The 23,016-nt window shown below is 43.1% G+C and overlaps 1 protein-coding gene across 1 annotated transcript in view; it reads left to right on the forward strand.

The window, feature by feature from the left end:
- Nucleotides 1-3,990: 3,990 nt before the first annotated feature.
- LOC126469701 (isoleucine--tRNA ligase, cytoplasmic) overlaps nucleotides 3,991-23,016 on the forward strand; it is a 162,593-nt gene continuing 143,567 nt past the window's right edge. The window contains 4 exon segments of the mRNA XM_050096875.1: nucleotides 3,991-4,133; nucleotides 7,824-7,983; nucleotides 11,346-11,496; nucleotides 11,580-11,768. Coding sequence (XP_049952832.1) covers nucleotides 3,991-4,133; nucleotides 7,824-7,983; nucleotides 11,346-11,496; nucleotides 11,580-11,768 — 643 coding nt within the window.

The raw sequence follows: 23,016 nt of genomic DNA on the forward strand, positions 1-23,016 counted from the left end.
CTGTGTTGATGACGTGATTGCACAATTGCGTGCGGATTCTTGTCAGCCCCCACATGTTGATTGTGAAAATTTACAATTTGATCACGTTGGAATGAAGCCTCATCCGTAAAGAGAACATTTGCACTGAAATGAGGTTTGACACATTGTTGGATAAACCATTCGCAGAAGTGTACCCGTGGAGGCCAACCAGCTGCTGATAGTGCCTGCACACGCTGTACACGGTACGGAAACAACTGGTTCTCCCCTTGCACTCTCCATACAGTGACGTGGTCAACGTTACCTTGTACAGCAGCAACTTCTTTGACGCTGACATTAGGGTTATCGTCAACTGCACGAAGAATTGCCTCGTCCATTGCAGGTGTCCTCGTCGTTCTAGGTCTTCCCCAGTCGTGAGTCATAGGCTGGAATGTTCTGTGCTCCCTAATAAGACGCCGATCAATTACTTCGAACGTCTTTCTGTTGGGACACCTTTGTTCTGGAAATCTGTCTCGATACAAACGTACCGCGCCACGGCTATTGCCCCGTGCTAATCCATACATCAAATAGGCATCTGCCAACTCCGCATTTGTAAACATTGCACTGCCTGCAAAACCACGTTCGTGATGAACACTAACCTGTTGATGCTACGTACTGATGTGCTTGATGCTAGTACTGTAGAGCAATGAGTTGCATGTGAACACAAGCACCGAAGTCAAAATTACCTTCCTTCAATTTGGCCCTCTGGCGGTGAATCGAGGAAGTACATTACATACTGACAAAACTAAAATGAGCTCTAACATGGAAATTAAGCGTTTCTGGACACATGTCCACATAACATCTTTTCTTTATGTGTGTGTGAGAAATGTTTCCTGAAAGTTTGGCCGTACCTTTTTGTAACACCCTGTATACTTTCACTAATGAAATATTAAATGCTCTGAGTAACCGGAAGTCACCCGTTGGGATTTTTTGTGATGTATCAAAGGCTTTTGATTGTGTAACCCATGGAATACTTCTAGATAAGCTCAAGTACTGTGGTATGAATGGAACAGTGCTCAAATGGTTTAAATCATACGTAACTGGAAGAGTGCAGAAAGTTGAAATAAACCGTTCACATAATATGCAAAAAACTCTTGATTTCTCAAACTGGGGAACAATAAATAATGGGGTGCTGCAAGGTTCGGTCCTGGGTCCTCTGCTGTTCTTAATATATATTAATGACTTGCCATTCTATATTCACGAAGATGCAAAGCTGGTACGTTTTGCCGATGATACAAGTATAGCTATCACACCCGACAGACAAGAATTAACTGGTGAAATTGTAAACAATGTTTTTCAGAAAATCATTAAGTGGTTCTCTGCAAATAGGCTCTCATTAAACTTTGACAAAAAACAGTATATTCAGTTCCACACAGTAAATGGAGTGACACCATTAATAAATATAGACTTCAATCATAAATCAGTAGCTAAGGTAGAATATTCAAAATTTCTATGTGTATGCATTGATGATGGGTTGAACTGGAAAAAACACACTGAGGATCTGCTGAAACGTTTGAGTTCAGCTACTTATGCTATTAGGGTCATTGCAAATTTTGGCGATATACATCTGAGTAAATTAGCTTACCAAGCCTATTTTCATTCTCTGCTTTCGTATGGCATCATATTCTGGGGTAACTCATCATTGAGTAAAAGAGTGTTCATTGCACAAAAGTGTGTAATCAGAATAGTTGCTGGAGCTCATCCAAGATCATCCTGCAGACGCTTATTCAAAGAGCTAGAAATCTTCACTGTAGCCTCACAATATATATATATATATATTCACTTATGAAATTTGTTATTAACAATCCAAACGAATTCAAAAGTAATAGCAGTGTACATGGCTACAACACTAGGAGAAAGAATGATCTTCACTACTCAAGGTTAAATCTAACTTTGGCTCAGAAGGAGGTAAATTATACTGCCACAAAAGTCTTTGGTCACTTACCTAATAGCATCAAAAGTCTGACAGATAGCCATATAGCATTTAAAAGGAAATTAAAAGAATTTCTCAGTGGCAACTCCTTCTACTCATTAGATGAATTTTTGGATATAGTGAGTGGGTAATTCCCCAAACCCCCTCCCCCCCCCCCCCCCCTCCCCGACACGTTCCACATCATTACGAAGTGTCGTATTCATGATCTATGGAACAAGTACTAATCTAATCTAGGATGAAGTCAAAGATGGCAAGATAGAACAACTTCACAAGTTGAAAGACTGGTATTGAAACTCCACCTATTATGTAGCTAGAACAAACTCCTCAATACCAAAGAAAGCAAAACTCTCAGACATAATGATTATCGAAAACTTAACTTGATAAAAATAGCTAGAACAAACTCCACAATACCCACAAACCTTAATCGTTATTAACTATAATAACTAACAGCACACCATAATGTAAATCAATAAAACTATGTCACAAATGGTCAACTCAGACTTCTTGAACCAGGGACTCATCCAAACAGATCACCAAATGTTGTCATGAGTACACCACCACATATTTTTGACCATGGTGTGAAACGTGGCAACTTTGGTTAACTTCATAAATTCATCACAAACACGGCACTTGACATACGTGGCCAGCAGACCATACAACATGAAGAACTTTCATCATTGTCACCATATTGTCCCCATTGTGGTGTGCAATGACCTAGTGAATTTCATCATCATATCCATAACAACAACAAATCAAAAGTAGAAATTAGATATCAAATCATTAACAACACGGCCAACTAACAGTCCCAACGCTGACCACAAATCTTGACAAACAACACTGCAATCGTCCACTCACTCACAACCCTCGAAAGCGACTCTGTAACATTGACATTCAACACTAGTGTGTGTCACCACACACTATAAGATGCCCTTTTCAAGCAAAAGACCATTTCAAATTGCCTTGTGACCATGACTTCATGTAACCCAACACAGTTAAGTCACAAGCCACAGCCGGTGACCATTACCACAAGTTTTGGTTGACCCAAGAAAGTTCGTTTTCTTTTGTCAGTGCACTGTCTTGAACATGGTTGGAGTCACAATTTGACTCAGATCCCCAAATGCAGCAGAGTTTGTGGAACTGTTGCATTAGAGATGGATGCGGTTATTCCCTGTATCACTTGGATGAGCTGTTCCACCACAGCATGTAAGTTGGTGTTTACACACTATCACAATACCTATGCGCCTTAGACACCAATGACTTGTGGAACTCTGAAATTTTCATAGCAGTTATTCACTGTGGTGTCATTTGTCTACTTGGAATACATATTTGTTGCAAGTATTCATCAACATTTAATACATTTAGCCATTTCATAAATAGTGCTCACCTTTGATCAAAAGCCAACATCATCTTTTTCTAAGTTGGAAAATACTCTTTCTTTATCCATAAAATGTAAGTAAAATGCACACAGAAAATGTATCAATCACATTGACAATGTGTCATACATCATGAGCCACATGTTACTGTCATAGCTAATAATGTAAATATACAGTTGTGTCAGTTTACAATAGCAGTAAATGAACATTGTACTTAATTGACAGAGAAGTTGCTACAGTGAAAGAAGCTACTATTTTAGAGCTGTATATTAATCATTTTCATCAGTTCAGTTTTTGATGTAGTGTCTGTATGTCTCAGAAGAAAAGCTAGCAAAGTAAGCTGAAAGCACACGGATGGTGGGGGGGCTTCAGAGTTGTAGTTGGCAGAGTCTGCATTACTGTACTAGTGTGATGAGTAAACTAAGTATTATAAATAAAGGCACACAAACATTTTAGTATCTCATCACAAACTGAAAAGTGTAACGAGAAAAGCAGTAGCTTTATTTAATTGAAAATTGTACCTGTCCTGTGAGTTGTGACTATTGCACATGTCACAAATGTCGTAAGTTGCCTGTCTTTAATGCTAGCCTGTTATTAATGTCTACAGTAAAACATTGGAAAACAATGTCACTTTTTGAAATTTTTTTGTTTGCTTTCATTATGATTTATATGCTTTCACTTTCCAGTGACAAAACTCTGGTAATTGTGCCTGAGACTATTAATTTTCCTGCTGAAGAGGAAATTGTCTTAGCATTCTGGAAAGACAAAAATGTTTTCAAGAATTGTTTGATACAGTCAAAGGGAAAGCCAAGGTAAGTGAGCTATGTGCAGAAATAGTTATAAATGGCATTAGAAAAGTTGTGTTAACACAGACATATGTGTTACTTTCTCCTAATCTTTCACACATTATATGTCTCTCCACATTTAATTTAAAAAAAAGTTTAGTATGTCTTTTCTGACAGCACTGTACATTCACCATCCTATATCTGCAGGGTGTCATTATCCATAGAAACATATCTTTTCATTTACGTCAGGGCTAAAGAAAGTAAATTATGCATGTCATCCCATGCTAAAACCATTTTGCAACAAGTGGTGCATTGTCAGAGGAAAGTACATGTTCCAAGTTTCATGTATTGCTGTGAGAAAGATAAAAGGTGCATCACAATATGCAACTAAATTGGTGCAGCAACTGTAAACATACTCCCAAGTTGAAGTAATCTGGACAGTACAATTCTTGTGAGGAAAACATCTAAATTGCACACAGATTCATAGTGATATCCTGACGGTATGTTGACCAAATGCAAAGTTGCATCCAGTCCTAGTGAAATGGTGCCAACAATTTGACCAAGGCCACATAAACATGAGTGATGCTGATCATAAAGGAAGATATTACATCATTCGGTTTCCGTCTTTTTGGCAATCTAAAATATCATTGAGTTGGAGGGGGGGGGGGAGGGGGACAGATATTCAAATGAAGAGTACGTTCACATAACAGTTCTTTGATGGCTTGATGACCAATGAGTGGATTTCTATCATTGAGGAATTAAACAACTGTTTAAACTTCCAGATTGTTATTTACAGAGAGTTGGTGACTACATTGAAAAATAGGTCATGATCTGTGTTACTCTGAAGTGTACTGCACCACTAAAAAAAAAAAACTTGGTCTGCCATAATAATTTTTAACCTACGTTTTGAAGTCCCTTCTTAGTTCTCAAAGTTTGTCAAGGAGTGTTGGACAGCTTTACAGCTACAGACTGCAGCTCTTAGCTTGGTGAAATACACTCATGCTCATAAATTAAGGATAATTGCAGAATGTGCCGCCACACAACGTGGCACTACAAGAAACTGGTGCTAATAGCCTAGGCACACAGGGAACACACACGACACGGATCTATAAGTCCACGGTATTGGTGATACGTTGAGAAAACTGTCCTGAAACACATGTGCTACAAAATGCCACTGTTTTCTGCACATGTACCCCGACATCAATATGGGATACGATGGACATGCACACATACACAGGCCGCACAATGGGTTGGCATACTCTGAGTCAGGTGGTCGAGCAGCTGCTGGGGTATAGCCTCCCATTCTTGCACCAGTGCCTGTCGTAGCTCCTGAAGTGTCATAGGGGTTTGAAGATGTGCAGCAGTACGTCGACCGAGAGTATCCCAGATGTGTTCAATGGGGTTTAAATCTGGAGAACAAGCAGGCCACTCCATTGGCCTGATATCTTCTGTTTCTAGGTACTCTTCCATGATTGCAGCTTGGTGGGGGCTGTGCATTATCATCCATCAGGAGGAAGGTGGGACCCACTGCACCCTTGAAAAGGCTGCCATACTGGTGCAAAATGACGTCCTGGTACACCTGACCTGTTACAGTTCCTCTGTCAAAGACATGCAGGGGTGTACGTGCACCAATCATAATCCCATCCCACACCATCAAACCACAACCACCATACAGATCCCTTTCAAGGACATTAAGGGGTTGGTATCTGGTTCCTGGTTCACAGCAGATGAAAACCCGACCAGAATCACTGTTCAGACTATACCTGGACTCGTCCGTGAACATAACCTGGGACCACTGTTCCAATGACCATGTACTGTGTTCTTGACACCAGGCTGTACAGGCTCTCCTGTGACCAGGAGTCAGTGGAATGCACATTGGAGGTCTCCGGGCGAATAAACCATGTCTTTTCAGTCGTCTGTAGACTGTGTGTCTGGAGACAGCTATTACAGTGGCTGCAGTAAGGTCCTGAGCAAGGCTACCTGCAGTACTCTGAGGCTGTCTGCGGGCACTGATGATGATGAGATATCGCTCCTCTTGTGGTGTTGTACACTGTGGACGTCCTGTACTGTAGCGCCTGGACACGTTTCCTGTCTGCTGGAATCGTTGCCATAATCTTGAGATCACACTTTGTGGCACACAGAGGGCCTGTGCTACGACCTGCTGTGTTTGACCAGCCTCCAGTCGCCCTAGTATTCTACCCCTCATAACATCATCAATATGTGTTCTTTGAGCCATTTTCAACACACAGTTACCATGAGCACGCCTGAAAACGTCTGCACACTTACTCGCTGCTCCATACTCTGACATGCACCAACGCACCTCTGGATATTTGGACTGCTGCCAGCGGTACTGTGTGACGACCGCAGGTCAAATGTACCTCATGGTCATATCCCGAGGTGATTTAAACCCGAAAACCACCCACCAGAGAGTTGTTTCATCATGTATCAGCATTGTCCTTAATTAATGAGCATGAGTGTAAGTAAACATCTCATGGCTGACTCAGAGTTATGCTGTTTGAGAGATCAACTCTCACAAAATTTGCAAAATATGTTTAGCAGTTAGAGAGAGAGAGAGAGAGAGAGAGAGAGAGAGAGGACGGGGGGGGGGGGGGGGTACAGCAATAATTGTATAACACATTTGGTCACATTTTCATCTTTACACTTCATAAAGAAGGAGAATCTTATGTTTCGACAAAGTGTGTTGACCTGTTTTTACCTTGTTCATAATAAAAAGAATGGGAAACAACAAAACAATGTATTTATGGTTGTAAAATTAACTGCACAGCCCTGGAGAATATTCTGTCTGCCACTCAGATGAAAAGAAGTCATTCCAGTAAGTTTGAGAATAAAGCATACCCCCCATCTGCCCTTCCCATAAAATGCTGGCTACAGCCTTTCAGCAAATGAAATAAACTTGTTCCTATACTGGGCCACCAGCTACTGGTTTGATTGCTTTTTTCTTTCTGATATGGATTGGTACACCCGAGTGTTATCCACAGTAACAAATTAGCACATCAGATGGTTTCTTCTTAGTACAGTCCAGACATTACAATTAATTTTGACAGTATAATTTAGTCAGAATTCAACAACCGTTGCACACATTGTGTACAAAGCTTTCTCACACTTAATTCTCCATGTGAAATGTACTGTACCATTCTCTTTCTTCAGATATGATTATGGCATTAGCTATTTATACACCTTTTAATCACGAGTTGTCCAGGACTGTATTGTGTGTTGTTTTGATGTTTTCATTTCTAGGTGCAAATATGGGATGTCCTTCACACAGATTGTCTTGAAGAGAACTATGGGCTCACTAGAATTTGCCCACCCATTTCTTAACTGTTGAAAATGGATAAAGATAATTTTGGAAAAGTGCAGTATTTCTGTTTGCCCTTGTGAATGAAATGTGCCAAATGTGGCAGTTTAAAAAGCTTTATAAACATAACTTTTGTGCAGAAAGTTAACATTTGAGTTATGTTGTTGTTATTACATTTAATAGTGTATCAATGTAACAAAACAAAATTTTGTTGATATCACTACCATCTCTATGCCAGACTGAGAATATTTCACCTTGTTCTTGTTCTCTACAGTACTTACTATTGTTACCAGAAAGAAAATTTGAGCATAAGATACACTAATTTTATAATTATTGATGTAAGTTTACCGATTAATAATTTCACTCTTCTGTGCTTGTTTAGCAAGTCTCTTTTTTTACAGGTTCTCTTTTTATGATGGACCACCATTTGCCACAGGTCTTCCACACTATGGTCACATTCTAGCAGGGACAGTGAAAGATATAGTAACCCGTTTTATGCACCAGTGTGGTTTTCATGTTGAACGGAGGTTTGGCTGGGACTGCCATGCTTACCTGTAGTAAGTTTGTCTTCAACAAATGGTGACAAATAATATATTCTAACATAATTCTTGTATTCCATCATGACAAATCTGAATTCTCGCTGGAAGAAATGGACTTATGTGGCCGATACACAGTTGACAGTACTTATGGAGTGCTGCAATAGCCGACATAATGCCACCCACAAACTCCTCACATGAATGCTCCATCCAGTAGCTCTCACCAAGGCTAAGATAAATACAGCTGCACAGCCACTGATCAATCAGACTGGTATTTGCTTACATTGTGTAGTGACCCCAGCTCCAGTGTGTGTCTACTGTGTTATCGCTTTGTCTTAGTTTCTTGCGCATTGCTAGAGCTGTCATTTGTACTCTGATGATTCGTGTGTAAAGGTTCCCAAAGTGATTATGGCTACATGACTGGCATTAACAGACTTTGAACATGTTGGATCTAGACATATGGGACATTCCATTTCAGAAATAGTTAGGGAGTTCAATATTCAAAGATTCATGGAGTCAAGAGTGTGCAGGGAGGGGGGGGGGGGAGGGGGGCAGATTTCTGGCATTACCTCTCACCATGGACAACACAAAGGTTGAAGGCCTTCACTTAACGACTGAGACCAGCGAATTATGTAGCATTGTCAGTGCTAACAGATAAACAAACTGCTCGAAATAACCACAGAAATCAATGTGGGACGTATGTCGAACATATCTGTTAGGACAGTGTCGTGAAATTTAGTGTTAATGGGCTATGGCAGCAGACGATAAATGCAAGGACCTTTGCTAACACTTACAGCAGCTCTCCAGAGCTCATGACCATATTGACTCTACCCTAGATGACTGGAAAAACCATCGCATGATCAGTTGAATCATGATTTCAGTTGATAAGAGTCATTGATAGAGTTTGAGTGCAGTGCAGACTCCATGAAACCATGGACCCAAGTTGTCAACAAGGCATTGTGGAAGCTGTTGATGGCTCCATAATGTCGTGGGCTGTGTTTACATTAGCATTGACCAGAAATGGTTATGTTTTGCTACTTGGAGACCATTTGCAGTCATTCATAGACTCCATCTTCCCAAACAATGATGGGATTTCTGTGGATGACAATGTGCTTCATCACCAGGCCACAATCATTCGCGATTGGTTTGAAGAGCATTTTGGACAATTAGAGGGGAATGATTTGGCCACACAGATAGCCCGACGTGAATCCCCTCAAACATTTATGGGACATAATCGAGAGATCAGTTCATGCACAGAATCTTGTACCAGTAACACTTTTGCAATTACAAATGGCTATGGAGGCAGTGTGGCTCATATTTCTGCAGGAGACTTCCAACGACTTGTTGAGTCCATGTCACTTAAAGTTGCAGCACAATGTCAGGCTAAAGGTGGTCTGACACAATATTAGGAGGTATTGCATCACTTTTGTCACCTCAGTGTATACATGATGATCAATGGATACAAATGTTAACAAATAAAAAGCTTTTGAAGGACGTGGTTTTCAGTAGACAACACAGTGCACAATAGTATTGTATAATATGTGATTAGAAAACAAACTATCATTCAGTTTCAGACAATAGGCTGGCATAACAAATTAATTCTCTTATAACTCTCACAAAAAGAGTTAGATTAATTGGCCATTTTATCTTGTTATGTAATGAGGTCGTAAACAAAAGTAAGGAAACTCTTTGACTTAGCAGTAACAGAAATACTGTGCCTAGAAAACAGTTTCCTGCACTGTTATTCTAAAGACAGTACATGATGATTGAAAACAAATATCGATATCGGGTGGTGGTTGTGTAAGAGGAGCAATGCTGATTATGTTCACTGATTACCTTCTCGGTATGTGAAGTTTAAGAGAACGTCAGAAAATTTTGCTCCATCAGTTACCAGACTGGAAATTTTCAGTCACTCACTTGTTTAACAGGCCTATACCTTGTCAACAAAGTGAATGGTCTCACGTTACAGTCTACGTTAAAAATTTTGTGTACTCGGGAAGCCCATATTATGATGCCACTATCTGCGTAATGTTTAAAGTTTGTTTCTCATGATAAATTGTACAGAGTGATTACAAAACAGCATGTGTGTCTGCTGTTGGTTACATATGAGAACAATTGTGCAAAATTATAGACCAACGCCTCTAACTTCCTTCTGTTTCTGGACTCTAAAGACATTTTATGACCTCATATATGACAATATCATATGATCAATCGAGCCATCTCACTAGAAATTTGTTAAATTAGTAAGCATTATCCATATGCAGCACATTTGAGATGGGTGGGTGTTAAAATCTGCTTTGTGACAATCCACATTTGGGTTTTCCTTTGTTGTCTGAAGTCCACCACCAGTAACCCAATTGCAGAATAATTTCTCCTTTGAAATGGACACGGCCAATTTCATTTACCACCCTTACCCTACTGGAGCTTGTGCTTCATCTCTAATGACATTCTTCCTGACTTGATATTGAGCCCTAATCTTATTTTTCCTTCCTCACATACAATTTCATACAGCTCATGGACAGAGACTCAGTTTTCCCAAGTTTCGTTGCAAAGTTTTACACTGTGCCTCATTGCGGTTTGAAAACAGACATACTATCATATGGAGTATCCACAAAGGAAAAGGAATGTAGAAACAGTGGACAGATCTTGGCTTTTATCGTGCTTGATACGTGCTAATCAGGGTGAAAAATTTTGTAGTGTCAGATATTCTCCAGGAGGCATAACAGGGCGATGTGTGTCAAAAATGTATTTGTAAACAATCCAACAGGAGTGAACAATTCTTTTCGAGTGTTTACTGATGATACCATAAGAAAGTATTGTCACTGACGACCTACAAAATATCCACTTTGGGGAGCAAATAGCATCTCCATAAACATATACATGTTCAAGGTTTCATTTGTAATGGAAGAATTAAGTATTGTGTTACAGTGCAGGAAACAAAGAAGTGAAAGATGCAAAGTTGCAGTTGTAACGTACTGGCTTAGTGGGAACAAGAGATACCCAAGAAACATATGTGGAAACTGTTGGTAAGAAGACAATGGTTTCGTGAATAATTATTGCATAAAAGTCAAGAGGCAGTATCTGATACGGACTCAAAAGCAATGATGCTCACACTCTGCTGCTTTGTATAGCAACCGAAGGAAATAGAGACCAAAGTGTGTATTGGGGCAGATTGTAGCCACATGTTTTTCTTTTGATACATTCAGTAACAGAATAAGAAAAGTAGCGACTATAATGATGTGATGTGCCCTCTACCATCCATTAAACAGTGTCTTATGTAGCATAATTGTTGAATGTTTTTCAAATTTCACAATTATTGTTGCTTATATAAATGTTATTGAAATAAAGGACTATATGTAAGCCGTTTGTACTGTTTTTCTTTTTGAGGAATTTGAGATTGATAACAAGCTTGGAATAAAAGGGCCAGATGATGTAGCGAAATTGGGTATTGCCAATTACAATGCAGAATGTCGAACTATAGTAATGCGATACGCTACTCAGTGGCAGGAGATTGTAACTCGTATGGGGAGATGGATAGGTAAGATGAAATTTCCAGTTGATTGTAATTTTATCCCTTTTTATTAATTATTTATTCTAAGCAATATATTTGTATTTTTCCAGATTTTGAAAATGATTACAAAACTATGTATCCTGCTTATATGGAGTCTGTGTGGTGGGTGTTCACAGAATTGTTTAACAAAGGTCTAGTGTACAAGGGAGTTAAAGTCATGCCCTTCTCAACTGCATGCAATACTCCATTGTCTAATTTTGAATCGGGCCAAAATTACAAACAGGTGCAAGATCCTGCAGGTAAGGGCAGATAGTGCAGTTTAATGTTATTTTCGTGTTGTAGAATCAGCTTTAATTTTACACTTTATAAAGAATTGGTCCTGTTCCCTGTAATGCTTTCTTTCCATCAAAGATAAAACTGATACACATTTGTAAGTCCCTGATCCTGTTTTCTTTATTCAGAAAAAAAGAGCTGACAATAGAAGTGATGAGACCAGTATGATGGTGGAAACAATATGATGTAGGGTTATGCCTTTCTGAGATCCCAAACTGTATAAAATATATATATATATATATATGTGCGTGTTCGCATTCATGTGTGTTCGCAGGTCCCACCGCGCTTTCCGTCATTCCTACCCCGCAACCGTCCCGATCGCAGTTAAAAAAAAAAAGAAAATATATATAGTAACTGTGATCGGGACAGTCGCGGGGTAGGAATGACAGAAAGTGCGGCGGGACCCGTGGAGAGGCCCGCGGACAACAACACAATGGGAGAGGATGGACACGACCAACGGAGGACAGAACGAACAACAACAAGATCGAACAACGGAGTCACATGGAAACCTAACAAACACGTCCACTCGTACACAGAACCAGTAAGCAAGCTGTCTAACGTGAGGCGCTGTGTCAACAGACGTACGTGAGATTAGACTGGCTGGCTGAGCGAGAGGCAGGCGCTTAAGTACGCTATCGGGGGCGCCGCTATTGGCTGCTGGAACCACAGTGTTCCACTGTGGCGCCCTCACACTAAAAGTGGGCCAGGAGGCACGCATGGCCACAGCTTACGGCGCGATGGTGCAGAGACCTCTATGGGTCCATGATGTCTGGTGCGGATTCAAATTCCGCGGCGCGTGGTACCAGAATATTTTTAAATTTCTAACTAGTTTTCAGCTTATTGGGCCATCTTCAGGAAACAACTGACTGGTGTGTGCAATGAGACACTAGTTCCTAGGTAACTAAACATTAAGAGCAAAGATACAATCCAGTCGCACTGAATTATGTGCACCAAACGTGTTTTTAATGTTGAAATTACACTTTACACAATGGACAATATTAAGTGCAATAAATAACTAAAGTACACCATATTACGGTATTACAGATTATATATTTATAATGCTAAAGTCTGTGAGGTATTCACATTGGTTGAGAAATGGTCAAACTGAGCGCTCTTCATGTATGTTTTGCACCAGACATGCAGTTGCAATGTTAATCACTTAAATATGTTAACATAAACAAATATAATCCCAAAATTTCATTACTGTACATTAATTATTTTTTGGTGTTGCAATTTTTTCTGTTATTATATATCCTGCTATTTGTAGATTATTCTATGTTAGCGATAGTTACCTGATCATCTGCAAATAGCATAATCTGTTTACAGTCTATATTTTCAAAATAAAAAAGAGTTGTGATGAACTTGGATTCGGATTTGTCAATGTCCAGTATTAGTTGGAGAATTATAGGATACTTTGTAACAGGTAAGGCATGCAGTACATGGAGAAGAATACCAAACTACTTCTGGCTTGCATATGTTCTTTCGCAAAGAAACCTGTCCACAGGCCCAATGATAAATTATGTACAGATGTCACGGAGGATAGACGATCAGTCCCCTTAAAGACATGTTATTGGTTATCTCCAGAAAGGTCCAGCAAATAGTGCTGGAACTACTTCTACTTGTAAATGACACTACTAGCCCTATAGTACAGGAATGGAATGTCTGATGAAACCTGGACCGAATAGCAATGAAATTTTAATTTCAAATTAGTATGTACAATTGCTGGTCAGTGAAAGCCTTAAAAATACAATATACATTTTATCTCCTGTGCCATTGTCTGTAAGTTTGCAGCAGAGTTACTAGTGCTTCAAAGAGCACCCAACACGTGGTAGCAAAGTGTATACAAATGAAGAGCAGCATTCTATCTTTCTGTCTTGCATTTTCTGAACAGTGAAGGTATGAAACCTAGTGAATGAAAGTCCAGTAATGTAATTCACATTTATTACTGCAGCAAGTGTATGAGTGGAGTAGGAACTTCAAAAACAGTGTGACTTCTGTGGTAAGTAATCCCTTCCTAGGTATGACTGAATTGTGACACCAGAGCCTATTGCAGCAGCTGAAGCCACTGTGATGGACAATTGTCATGTATGACATAGCCATAAATTTGAACATTAGCCATGGCTCACCACATCAAATGATTCATGACATGCATAAGTTTCACAAACTGTCTGCAACATGTGTGCTACATCATCTAATTCTAGAACTGAAGGGGTGATGTACTGACACCTGTGAAGAAATTTGTGGTGCTTTGAAGCAGATGATGACAGCTTCCTTGCAAGACTCACTCTGGGAGAAGAAACTGATCCTCAACAATCAACCTGAAACCAGGAGAGCAAGAAAAAAATGGTGCCATTTATGATCACCTAAACTCAAGAACTTCTGGGTTCAGCTATCTGCAGGAAAGGTTATGCTGACTCTTGGGATAAAAAAGGCATTATCTTGGAACACTACATGCCGAGGGAAACACCATCACTATTATGTCATATTCTGATTTGTTGAAAAAGCATCTTTGGTATGCAATCAGACCAAATTGACATGACAATCTGACTTCAGGTGTCATTTTGCAACATGACAATGCTTGGCCTCGTACTGTCAGTGCAACAATAGCAACCATAACTAACCTTCACTTCAGGAAAGAAATTCTGTTCCGATGAAGAGGAGCAACATGTAATGCACCAGTGGCTGTGCACATGACCTCAAGAATGTTTTCTAGAGGAATTCTTGGACTTCCTATGCACTGGAGGAAGTATGTTGAATGTCAGGGGACTATGTTGATAAATAACACACTTGTGTTCCAGTTCTGTTCAGGAAGTCACATGAAAAAAAGTTTTAATTTGACTCGTGCTTGTATATAGTAAAAACAGCCATTCACTGGCCATGGATGTATGTTTATAGCTGTAAATAATACTACATTTTTTTGAGGTTAAATACAGGCTCCGAATCTAAAATAAATTTCTGGCATAAAATATGGGAACCGGGTGCTTTTGTAGAACCCTACCTCAGAAACAGTAATGGTAGAATATTACAGGGAAAAATTGGAGAATGTTGTGCTTAAATTTTCTGATGGTGATATTGTGTTTGGAGAAATTTCGACTTCCAGCCATAAAATGAGTGGATGAATGCCTTACCTGAAAATGACCTTCAGTAGTCATAGACCCCCCCCCCCCCCCCCAGGGGATCCACAACTCTTTTGTGGATACGTGCGTAGCGAGCACAGGACCCCGAGCTAATGTGGCCTTCCTTCCTTTCCGGGCTGCATACCTTCCCTTTCCGCATCCATCCCCATCCCCCATCTTCGCCCCCCCCCCCCCCCCCACCCCTCACCTCAGGCTCTTTCCTTCCCTTTCTCCCCCTCTGGGAGTATGGTTTGTGCCTACGTCCGGAGACGGACGCTTGTAAATGTACCGCATTCTTCGCCTTCCTTGCTTGTATGTCTTCATCCTTCCTTTGTCCTTCTCTTTTCCTTACCTCTTCTCTTTACCCTTTTCTCCGCTGCGGCATTTGAGACCTCTCTTCTTTCCTTTCCCTTTCTCTTTCTTCCTCCCTGTGCATGTCTGAAGGCCGACCCACGCACATCCATGCGTAGCTGGTGACGGGGTAACGCGTAATTCCCCGCCCCGGGTAGACAGGTAGGACACGTACGTACCCCCTGGTAACGGCCAGGCCCAGGGAGGGGTGATTACCCGAGCTGATACCTTCCGAAAGTGCCGATTGGTCCCTCCGTCCGTTTGTCGGGAGGTGTGACCTGAGGTGTGAACAATCACCTAAGGCGGGAGTGCCCTCAGAGAGGGCCCCCACAAGGGAGGAGCGCGCCATCGGAGACGCCGGTAATCATGGGGGATTCTTCCGCAATGGTTTCCTCACCTTCCACTATGTCTGCTCACAAGCGTAAGTTCACTGAGTCTCAGCCACAGACAGTTCTTCCATCGTTGCCACAGTTCCTTGTTGTTTCTCGGTCTGGTCACGACTTCTCCACGGTCAACCCTTTCATTATTCAGAAAGGTATCGACGCAATTGCAGGTCCTGTAAAGTCTTGTTCCAGATTACGGAATGGCACCCTGTTGTTAGAAACAGTCAGTGCCCTCCAGGCACAAAAATTGCTTCGTACTTCACTACTACACACCTTCCCTGTCCGGGTGGAACCCCACCGTACTTTAAATTCCTCGCGTGGAGTCGTTTATACACGCTCCCTCGATGGATTGTCTGACGAATAAATTCAGCACTACCTGTCTGACCAGGGCGTAACGGCTGTTCATAGAGTTATGAAAAGGGTTGACACGAACATCATTCCAACCCGCACTGTCTTCTTGACATTTGACAAAGTTCAACTCCCATCGAAAATCAAAGCAGGCTATGAGATAATTTCCGTTCGCCCTTACGTCCCAAACCCTACGTGTTGCTATCGGTGTCAGCGATTCAATCACACCAGCCAGTCCTGTTCCAATCCGGCCAAATGTGTTACGTGTGGCAAGGATGCCCATGAGGGTGCTTGTCCACCTCCATCCCCTCGCTGCATCAACTGTATGGGTGACCACGCTGCTTCCTCTCGAGATTGCCCCGTTTTTAAGGACGAAAAGCTCATCCAGGAAATCAGAGTGAAGGAGAAGGTGTCGACCTTTGCTGCTCGAAAATTATTCGCCAGTCGACAGCCCACCGTGCCTCAGACAGGAAAATACAGCACTGTCCTTGCTTCTCCTCGGCCAACAAAGGAGGCTGCCACGCAGACTTGCGACCTCACCTTTAGTGCCACGGTCATCAGATCGGCCAGCGCAAAGATCGCCCATTCAACCTCACCACTTTCGCCTGCCCACTCTCTGGCTCACCCTTCGTCGGGTTCTGCTAAATCTCGAGCCCAAAAGTCAGACACCAAGACTTCGAAAAAAGAGCATACTCGTGAAGAGCTTTTACGTCCCGCAACTTCCCAACCATCGGTTCCTCCTTCATCTAAACATCATACTTCCAAGAAGGCTACAAAGAAACCCAGTTCCTCTCCTTCTCCGCCAAGGCGTGTCCCATCTACAGCACCACCTGGCGGAAATCGCCCTCGGCCGTCTTCTGTGTCGCCGAGGCGCACTGCTGGCGGCCGATCAATCGGCCGATCGCTGGTGGCAGGAGCTGCTCCTGAACAACCTATGGATCAGGATCTTCTGCCTTCGGCTGAATGCCATTCCATGCTGTCGGTTGCAAGCTCCGAGCAGTCGTTGAGTTGACGGCAACCTTGGTCACATTCCTCCATTTTCTGTTCACCCTATGTCCATTATCCACTGGAATATCCGCGGTATTCGAGCCAATCGGGATGAATTTTCGATCCTCTTATGATCCTACTCGCCGGTCATCTTCTGTCTTCAGGAAACAAAGCTGCGTCCCCATGACCGCTTTGTTCTCCGTCATTTTCAGTCCGTCCGATATGATCTCCCCTCTGTTGAAGGCACTCCAGCACATGAAGGACTCATGATTCTTCTCCATGAAACTCTCCATTATCACCCAATCCATTTAAACACTTCCTTCCAAGCTGTCGCCGTTCGTCTTTCCCTTTCCGGATACACGTTCTCTCTTTGTACTGTATACATTCCATCGTCCACACCAATGGCACGAGCTGATCTCCTTCATCTTCTTGGTCAGCTTCCACCCCCATATTTTTTGGTTGGGGACTTCAATGCCCACCACCCGCTTTGGGGATCTCCACATCCTTGTCCACGTGGCTCACTATTGCTAGACGTCTTCCACCAAGCAGATCTAGTTTGCCTCAACACTGGGGTCCCTACATTTTTGTCTGTCTCCACGACAAATTTATCTCATTTGGACCTTGCGGTCGGCACTGTTCCGCTAGCTCGGCACTTCAAATGGTTCGCCCTTGATGATACACACTCGAGTGACCACTTTCTATGTGTCCTTAGACTGCAGCCTCAACTGCCCTACATGCGCCCGCGGCGCTGGAAGTTTGCCCAAGCCGATTGGACACTTTTTTCGTCTCTAGCGACATTCGATGACCGTCACTTTTCCAGCGTCGACGATGAGGTCACACATATTACCGACGTTATTCTTACAGCTGCGGAACATGTCGCCATGCCATGATGCAATACGTGAGCGGCGACGTGCTCTCCACGTTTTCCGCCACCATCCTACTTTGGCCAACTGTATCCGCTATAAGCAGTTCCGAGTGCGATGCCTTCGTGTCATCCGCGATAGCAAGAAGGCAAGCTGGAACTTCTTTATTAGCTCATTTAACACCTTCACTCCCTCCTCGGAAGTTTGGAGTCGGCTTCGACGGTTCTCAGGTGCGCCTAGTTTCTCCCCGGTCTCTGGGCTCACTGTCGCGCATGACACATTAGTGGACCCCATTGCAATTTCTAACTCGTTGGGTCAGCACTTTGCTGAGACTTCGAGCTCTTCAAATTACCCGCCAGCGTTTCTCCCGAAGAAACGTGCAGCGGAAGTGCGACCTCTTGCTTTCTCCTCTCAAAATCGCGAAAGCTACAATACTGTTTTCTCCTTGCGTGAACTCCAACATGCACTCTCTTCTTCTCGCTCCTCCGCCGCAGGACGGGATGGTATCCACGTCCAAATGTTGCTGCATTTATCAACCCATAGTCTGCGTTACCTCCTTCGCCTTTATAATCGAATTTGGACCGACAGTACTTTTCCCAGACGATGGCGGGAAGCTATCGTCGTTCCTGTTCCGAAACCTGGAAAGGACAAACATCTCCCCTCTAGCTATCGCCCCATTTCTCTCACGAGTAGTGTCTGTAAGGTTTTGGAGCGTATGGTGAATTACCGTTTAGCATGGTGGCTGGAATCCCGCAGTCTTTTAACACCTGCCCAATGTGGATTCCGAAAGCATCGTTCTGCAGTTGACCATCTTGTTGCTCTCTCCACTAATATGAACAATTTTCTCCGGAAGCGCCAAACAGTAGCAATATTTTTTGATCTGGAGAGAGCATACGATACCTGTTGTAGGACAGGCATCCTCCGCACACTGTTCTCTTGGGGCTTTCGAGGTCGGCTGCCCCTTTTTCTTCGCGAATTTATGGCAGAGTGCACATTTAGGGTGCGGGTGAACACTACTCTCTCCCGTACTTTCTCCCAAGAAAATGGGGTACCCCAGGGCTCCGTGCTGAGTGTTGTACTGTTTGCCATTGCCATCAATCCAATTATGGATTGTCTCCTTCCTGATGTCTCGGGCTCCCTCTTTGTGGACGATTTTGCGATCTATTACAGCTCTCAATGGACCAGCCTTCTTGAACGACATCTTCAAGGATGTCTCGATCGCCTCCACTCTTGGAGCATCGAAACCGGCTTCCGTTTTTCTCTCAGTAAGACCGTTTGTGCTAATTTTTGGCGACGTAAGGAGTTTCTTCCGCCCTCCTTACATCTAGGTCCTGTCAACCTTCCGTTTTCAAACGTCGCTAAATTCTTGGGTCTTATGTTTGACAGAAAACTGTGCTGGTCCTCCCACGTTTCCTATCTTTCGGCTCGCTGTCTGCAATCCCTCAACACCCTCCGTGTCCTGAATGGTACCTCCTGGGGAGCGGACCGAGTGGTCCTCCTCCGCCTCTATCGCGCCTTAGTGCGCTCGAAATTGGACTATGGAAGCATAGTCTACTCCTCTGCTCGGCCGTCTATTCTTCGGCGTCTTGACTCTATCCACCACCGTGGATTACGTTTAGTGTCTGGAGCTTTTTACACCAGCCCTGTGGAAAGCCTTTATGCTGAGACTGCTGAACCTCCGCTGTCCAATCGGCGAGCAGTCCTTCTGAGTCGTTATGCTAGCCATCTGTCTTCCATGCCTGCTAATCCAGCCCATGACATTTTTTTCGACGCGTCCTTTGATGTAGGGTATGCAGGCCGCCCCTCCTCCTTACTACCACCGGGAGTCCGCTTCCGTCAACTGCTCCATTCTCTTTCCTTCCGCTTTCCTAAAACCTTCTTGACAACTTGGGGTACAGCACCGCCTTGGCTCCATCCCCGGATCTGCCTGCTCCGTGACCTTTGTCGATTTCCCAAGGATGGTACCCCTTCACTTGTTTATCGTCGGGCATTTGCTGCTCTATGTTGCCAAATGACGGACGCCACATTTATTTACACCGACGGCTCGAAAACATCGTTAGGTGTAGGGAGTGCCTATATTGTTGGCGACACCCCAAATCACTTTCGGCTTCCCGACCAGTGTTCAGTTTATACTGCGGAGCTTTACGCTGTTCTCCAGGCTGTCCACTACATCCGCCGCCATCAGCGGATACAGTACGTTATCTGCTCAGATTCTCTCAGCTCTCTCCTCAGTCTCCAAGCTCTTTATCCTGTGCACCCTCTGGTCCACCGGATTCAGGACTGTCTGCGCTTGCTCCACCTGGGGGTCGTCTCGGTGGCGTTCCTCTGGCTCCCGGGACACGTTGGTATCTGTGGAAATGAGGCGGCCGATATTGCAGCCAAGGCTGCAGTTTCTCTTCCTCGGCCAGCTATTCAATCGATTCCCTTCGCCGATCTACGGAGCGTTCTATGTCAACATGTTGTTCATTTATGGCACACGCATTGGTCGACACTTACCCATAATAAATTGCGGGACATGAAAGCTCTTCCTTGTGCTTGGACCTCTTCCTCCCGAACGCGTCATCGGGAGGAGGTAATTTTAACTAGATTCTGGATAGGGCACTGTCTTTTTAGCCATCGACATCTTTTAAGCGGCGATCCTCCCCCACTCTGTCCCCACTGCTCAGCTGTGGACGGTAAGACACCTTTTAATTGAGTGCCCCTATTTTAATCCGTTACGCTCCCGTCTACAGCTATCGCCTGATATATCGTCGATTTTAGCAGATGACACGCGCTCAGCCGACCGCGTTCTCAAGTTTATTAGTGCCAGTGAAATGACGTCAGTCATTTGAAGCTTTTTTTGGGGACAACCAACCCCTTTCTGTAGTGGATTTTTAAGCCTTCCTTCTGCTTTTAGTTTCTCCAATTTTATGACTTTCGTTCCCATTGCTGCTGGTTTTCAATTTCGGTTTTTTACTGTTTCCTAAGTCACGGACCGGGCGCTAATGACCATAGCTGTTTTGCGCCCTAAAACCAAAACCAAAAAAAAAGTAGTCATAGAACTGACTCATAAAGGTTACATATTATATCTCCTGGTTACACATAAGACCGAACTTACTGATTCAGTTAACATAGAAAAAAGAGTCTGAAATCATAAGGCCATTGTAACATCATTGACTGCGGGCATCAATGTAAATGTTAAGGAAGGGGAAGATATCTTTGCATAGTAACAGCGACAAGAAATAGACTGCAGATTACCGGAGTGGTCAGTATCATACATTTGTGGTGGCTCAGTGCCCTACACTTCCACATTGGGGAGTGGGAGTCTACCTGTGGTAAGAATGCCAATATGCACCTATGCATATTTTTATCCCAGAAGTGGTGATCCCATTGTGAGACTGGTCCACTGTCAGGCTCAAATTTGAAACTGCTGAGGGCACAGTTACAACAGTGGCAATATCAGTATCAGCTGCAAAATCACCAGCTACAAGAGCAGCAAGAACCACTTTACCAGCAGCAGGAATTCCTCTGGGCTCAAGAACAACTGCTCTGTGATCAAAAGTATCCAGACCACCCCCCCCCCCCCCCCAAAAAAAAAAAAAAAAAAAAAAAAAAAAAAAAAAAAACATATGTTTTTCATATTAGGTGCTTTGTGCTGCCACCTACTGCCAGGTACTCCATATCAGCGACCTCAGTAGTCATTAGACATAATAAGAGAGCAGAATGGGGTGCTCTGCGGAACTCACAGACTTCAAATGTAGTCAGGTGATTGGGTATCACTTGTGTCATACATCAGTAATAGGGATTTCCACACTTCTAAACATCCCTAGATCTGCTGTTTCCAATGTGATAGTGAGCTGGAAATGTAAAGGGACACACACAGCACAAAAGTGTACAGGTCGACCTTGCCTGTTGCCTGATGGAGGCCGCTGACAGTTGAAGAGGACCGTAATGTGTAATAGGCACACATCTATCCAGACCATCACACAGGAATTCCAAACTGCATTAGGATCCACTGCAAGTATTATGACAATTAGACGGTAGGTGAGAAAACTTGGATTTCATTGTTGAGCGGCTGCTCATAAGCCACATATCACGCCGGTAAATGCCAAACGACGCCTTGCCTGGCATAAGGAGCGTAAGCATTGGACAATTTAACAGTGGAAAACCATTGAGTGGTGTGACGAATCACGGTACACAATGTGGCGGTCCCACGGCAGGGTGTGGGTATGGCAAATGCCCAGTGAACGTCATCTGCCAGCGTGTGTAGTACCAATAGTAAAATTCGGAGATGGTGGTATTATGGTGTGGTCGTGTTTTTCATGGAGGGGGCTTGCACCCCTTGTTATTTTGCATGGCAGTATCACAGCACAGGCCTACATTGATGCCGAATGCACCTTTCAACATGATTGAGCACCTGCTCATAATGCACGGCCTTTGGCGAAGAGGTTACACGACAATAACATCCCTGTAATGGACTGGCCTGCACAGAGTCATGACCTAAATCCCATTGAAAACCTTTGGGATGTTTTGGAACGCCGACTTCGTGCCAGGCCTCACCGACCAACATCGATACCTCTCCTCAGTGTAGCACTCCATGAAGAATGGGCTGCCATTCCCCAAGAAACCTTCCAGCACCAGACTGAATGTATGCCTGTGAGAGTGGAAGCTGTCATCAAGACTAAGGGTTGGCCAACACCATATTGAATTCCAGCATTACCGATGGAGGGCACCACGAACTTGTAAGTCATTTTCAGCCAGGTATCTGGATACTTTCGATCAGATAGTGTATTTTAGAAGGAGGTAGTCACCTTACGTTTATCTGTAGACTGAAAATATGCAGTATAAGATGACAAATAATGTTGTACAATACAGCAGACTGATGTGTGTTGAGCAAAGTTGTGAGGAATGGGAAAGATCCCCCATGATAAAACAGTCATGATAGAAAGTTCCCCTGAAAGCTAAGCAAACTTAAGCCTAGATTTAATACCTTGTTGACAAAAATGAAAAAAGGCAAAAGTTGTACAAAGAGTGGCATGCCTGAAGAGTTCAATGACTTTGAAAGTAAATTTCTGTTCATGAATCTGGCAAAAATCCTAAGAAGTTTTGTTTGTGCTTTAAGTGAGTAAATGGATGAATGGGGCAGGTATGGATACAGTCACACAGTGACCATACTGGAACCAAAAT

This window comes from Schistocerca serialis, chromosome 3 (assembly GCF_023864345.2).
Source record: "Schistocerca serialis cubense isolate TAMUIC-IGC-003099 chromosome 3, iqSchSeri2.2, whole genome shotgun sequence".
Lineage (NCBI taxonomy): Eukaryota > Metazoa > Arthropoda > Insecta > Orthoptera > Acrididae > Schistocerca > Schistocerca serialis.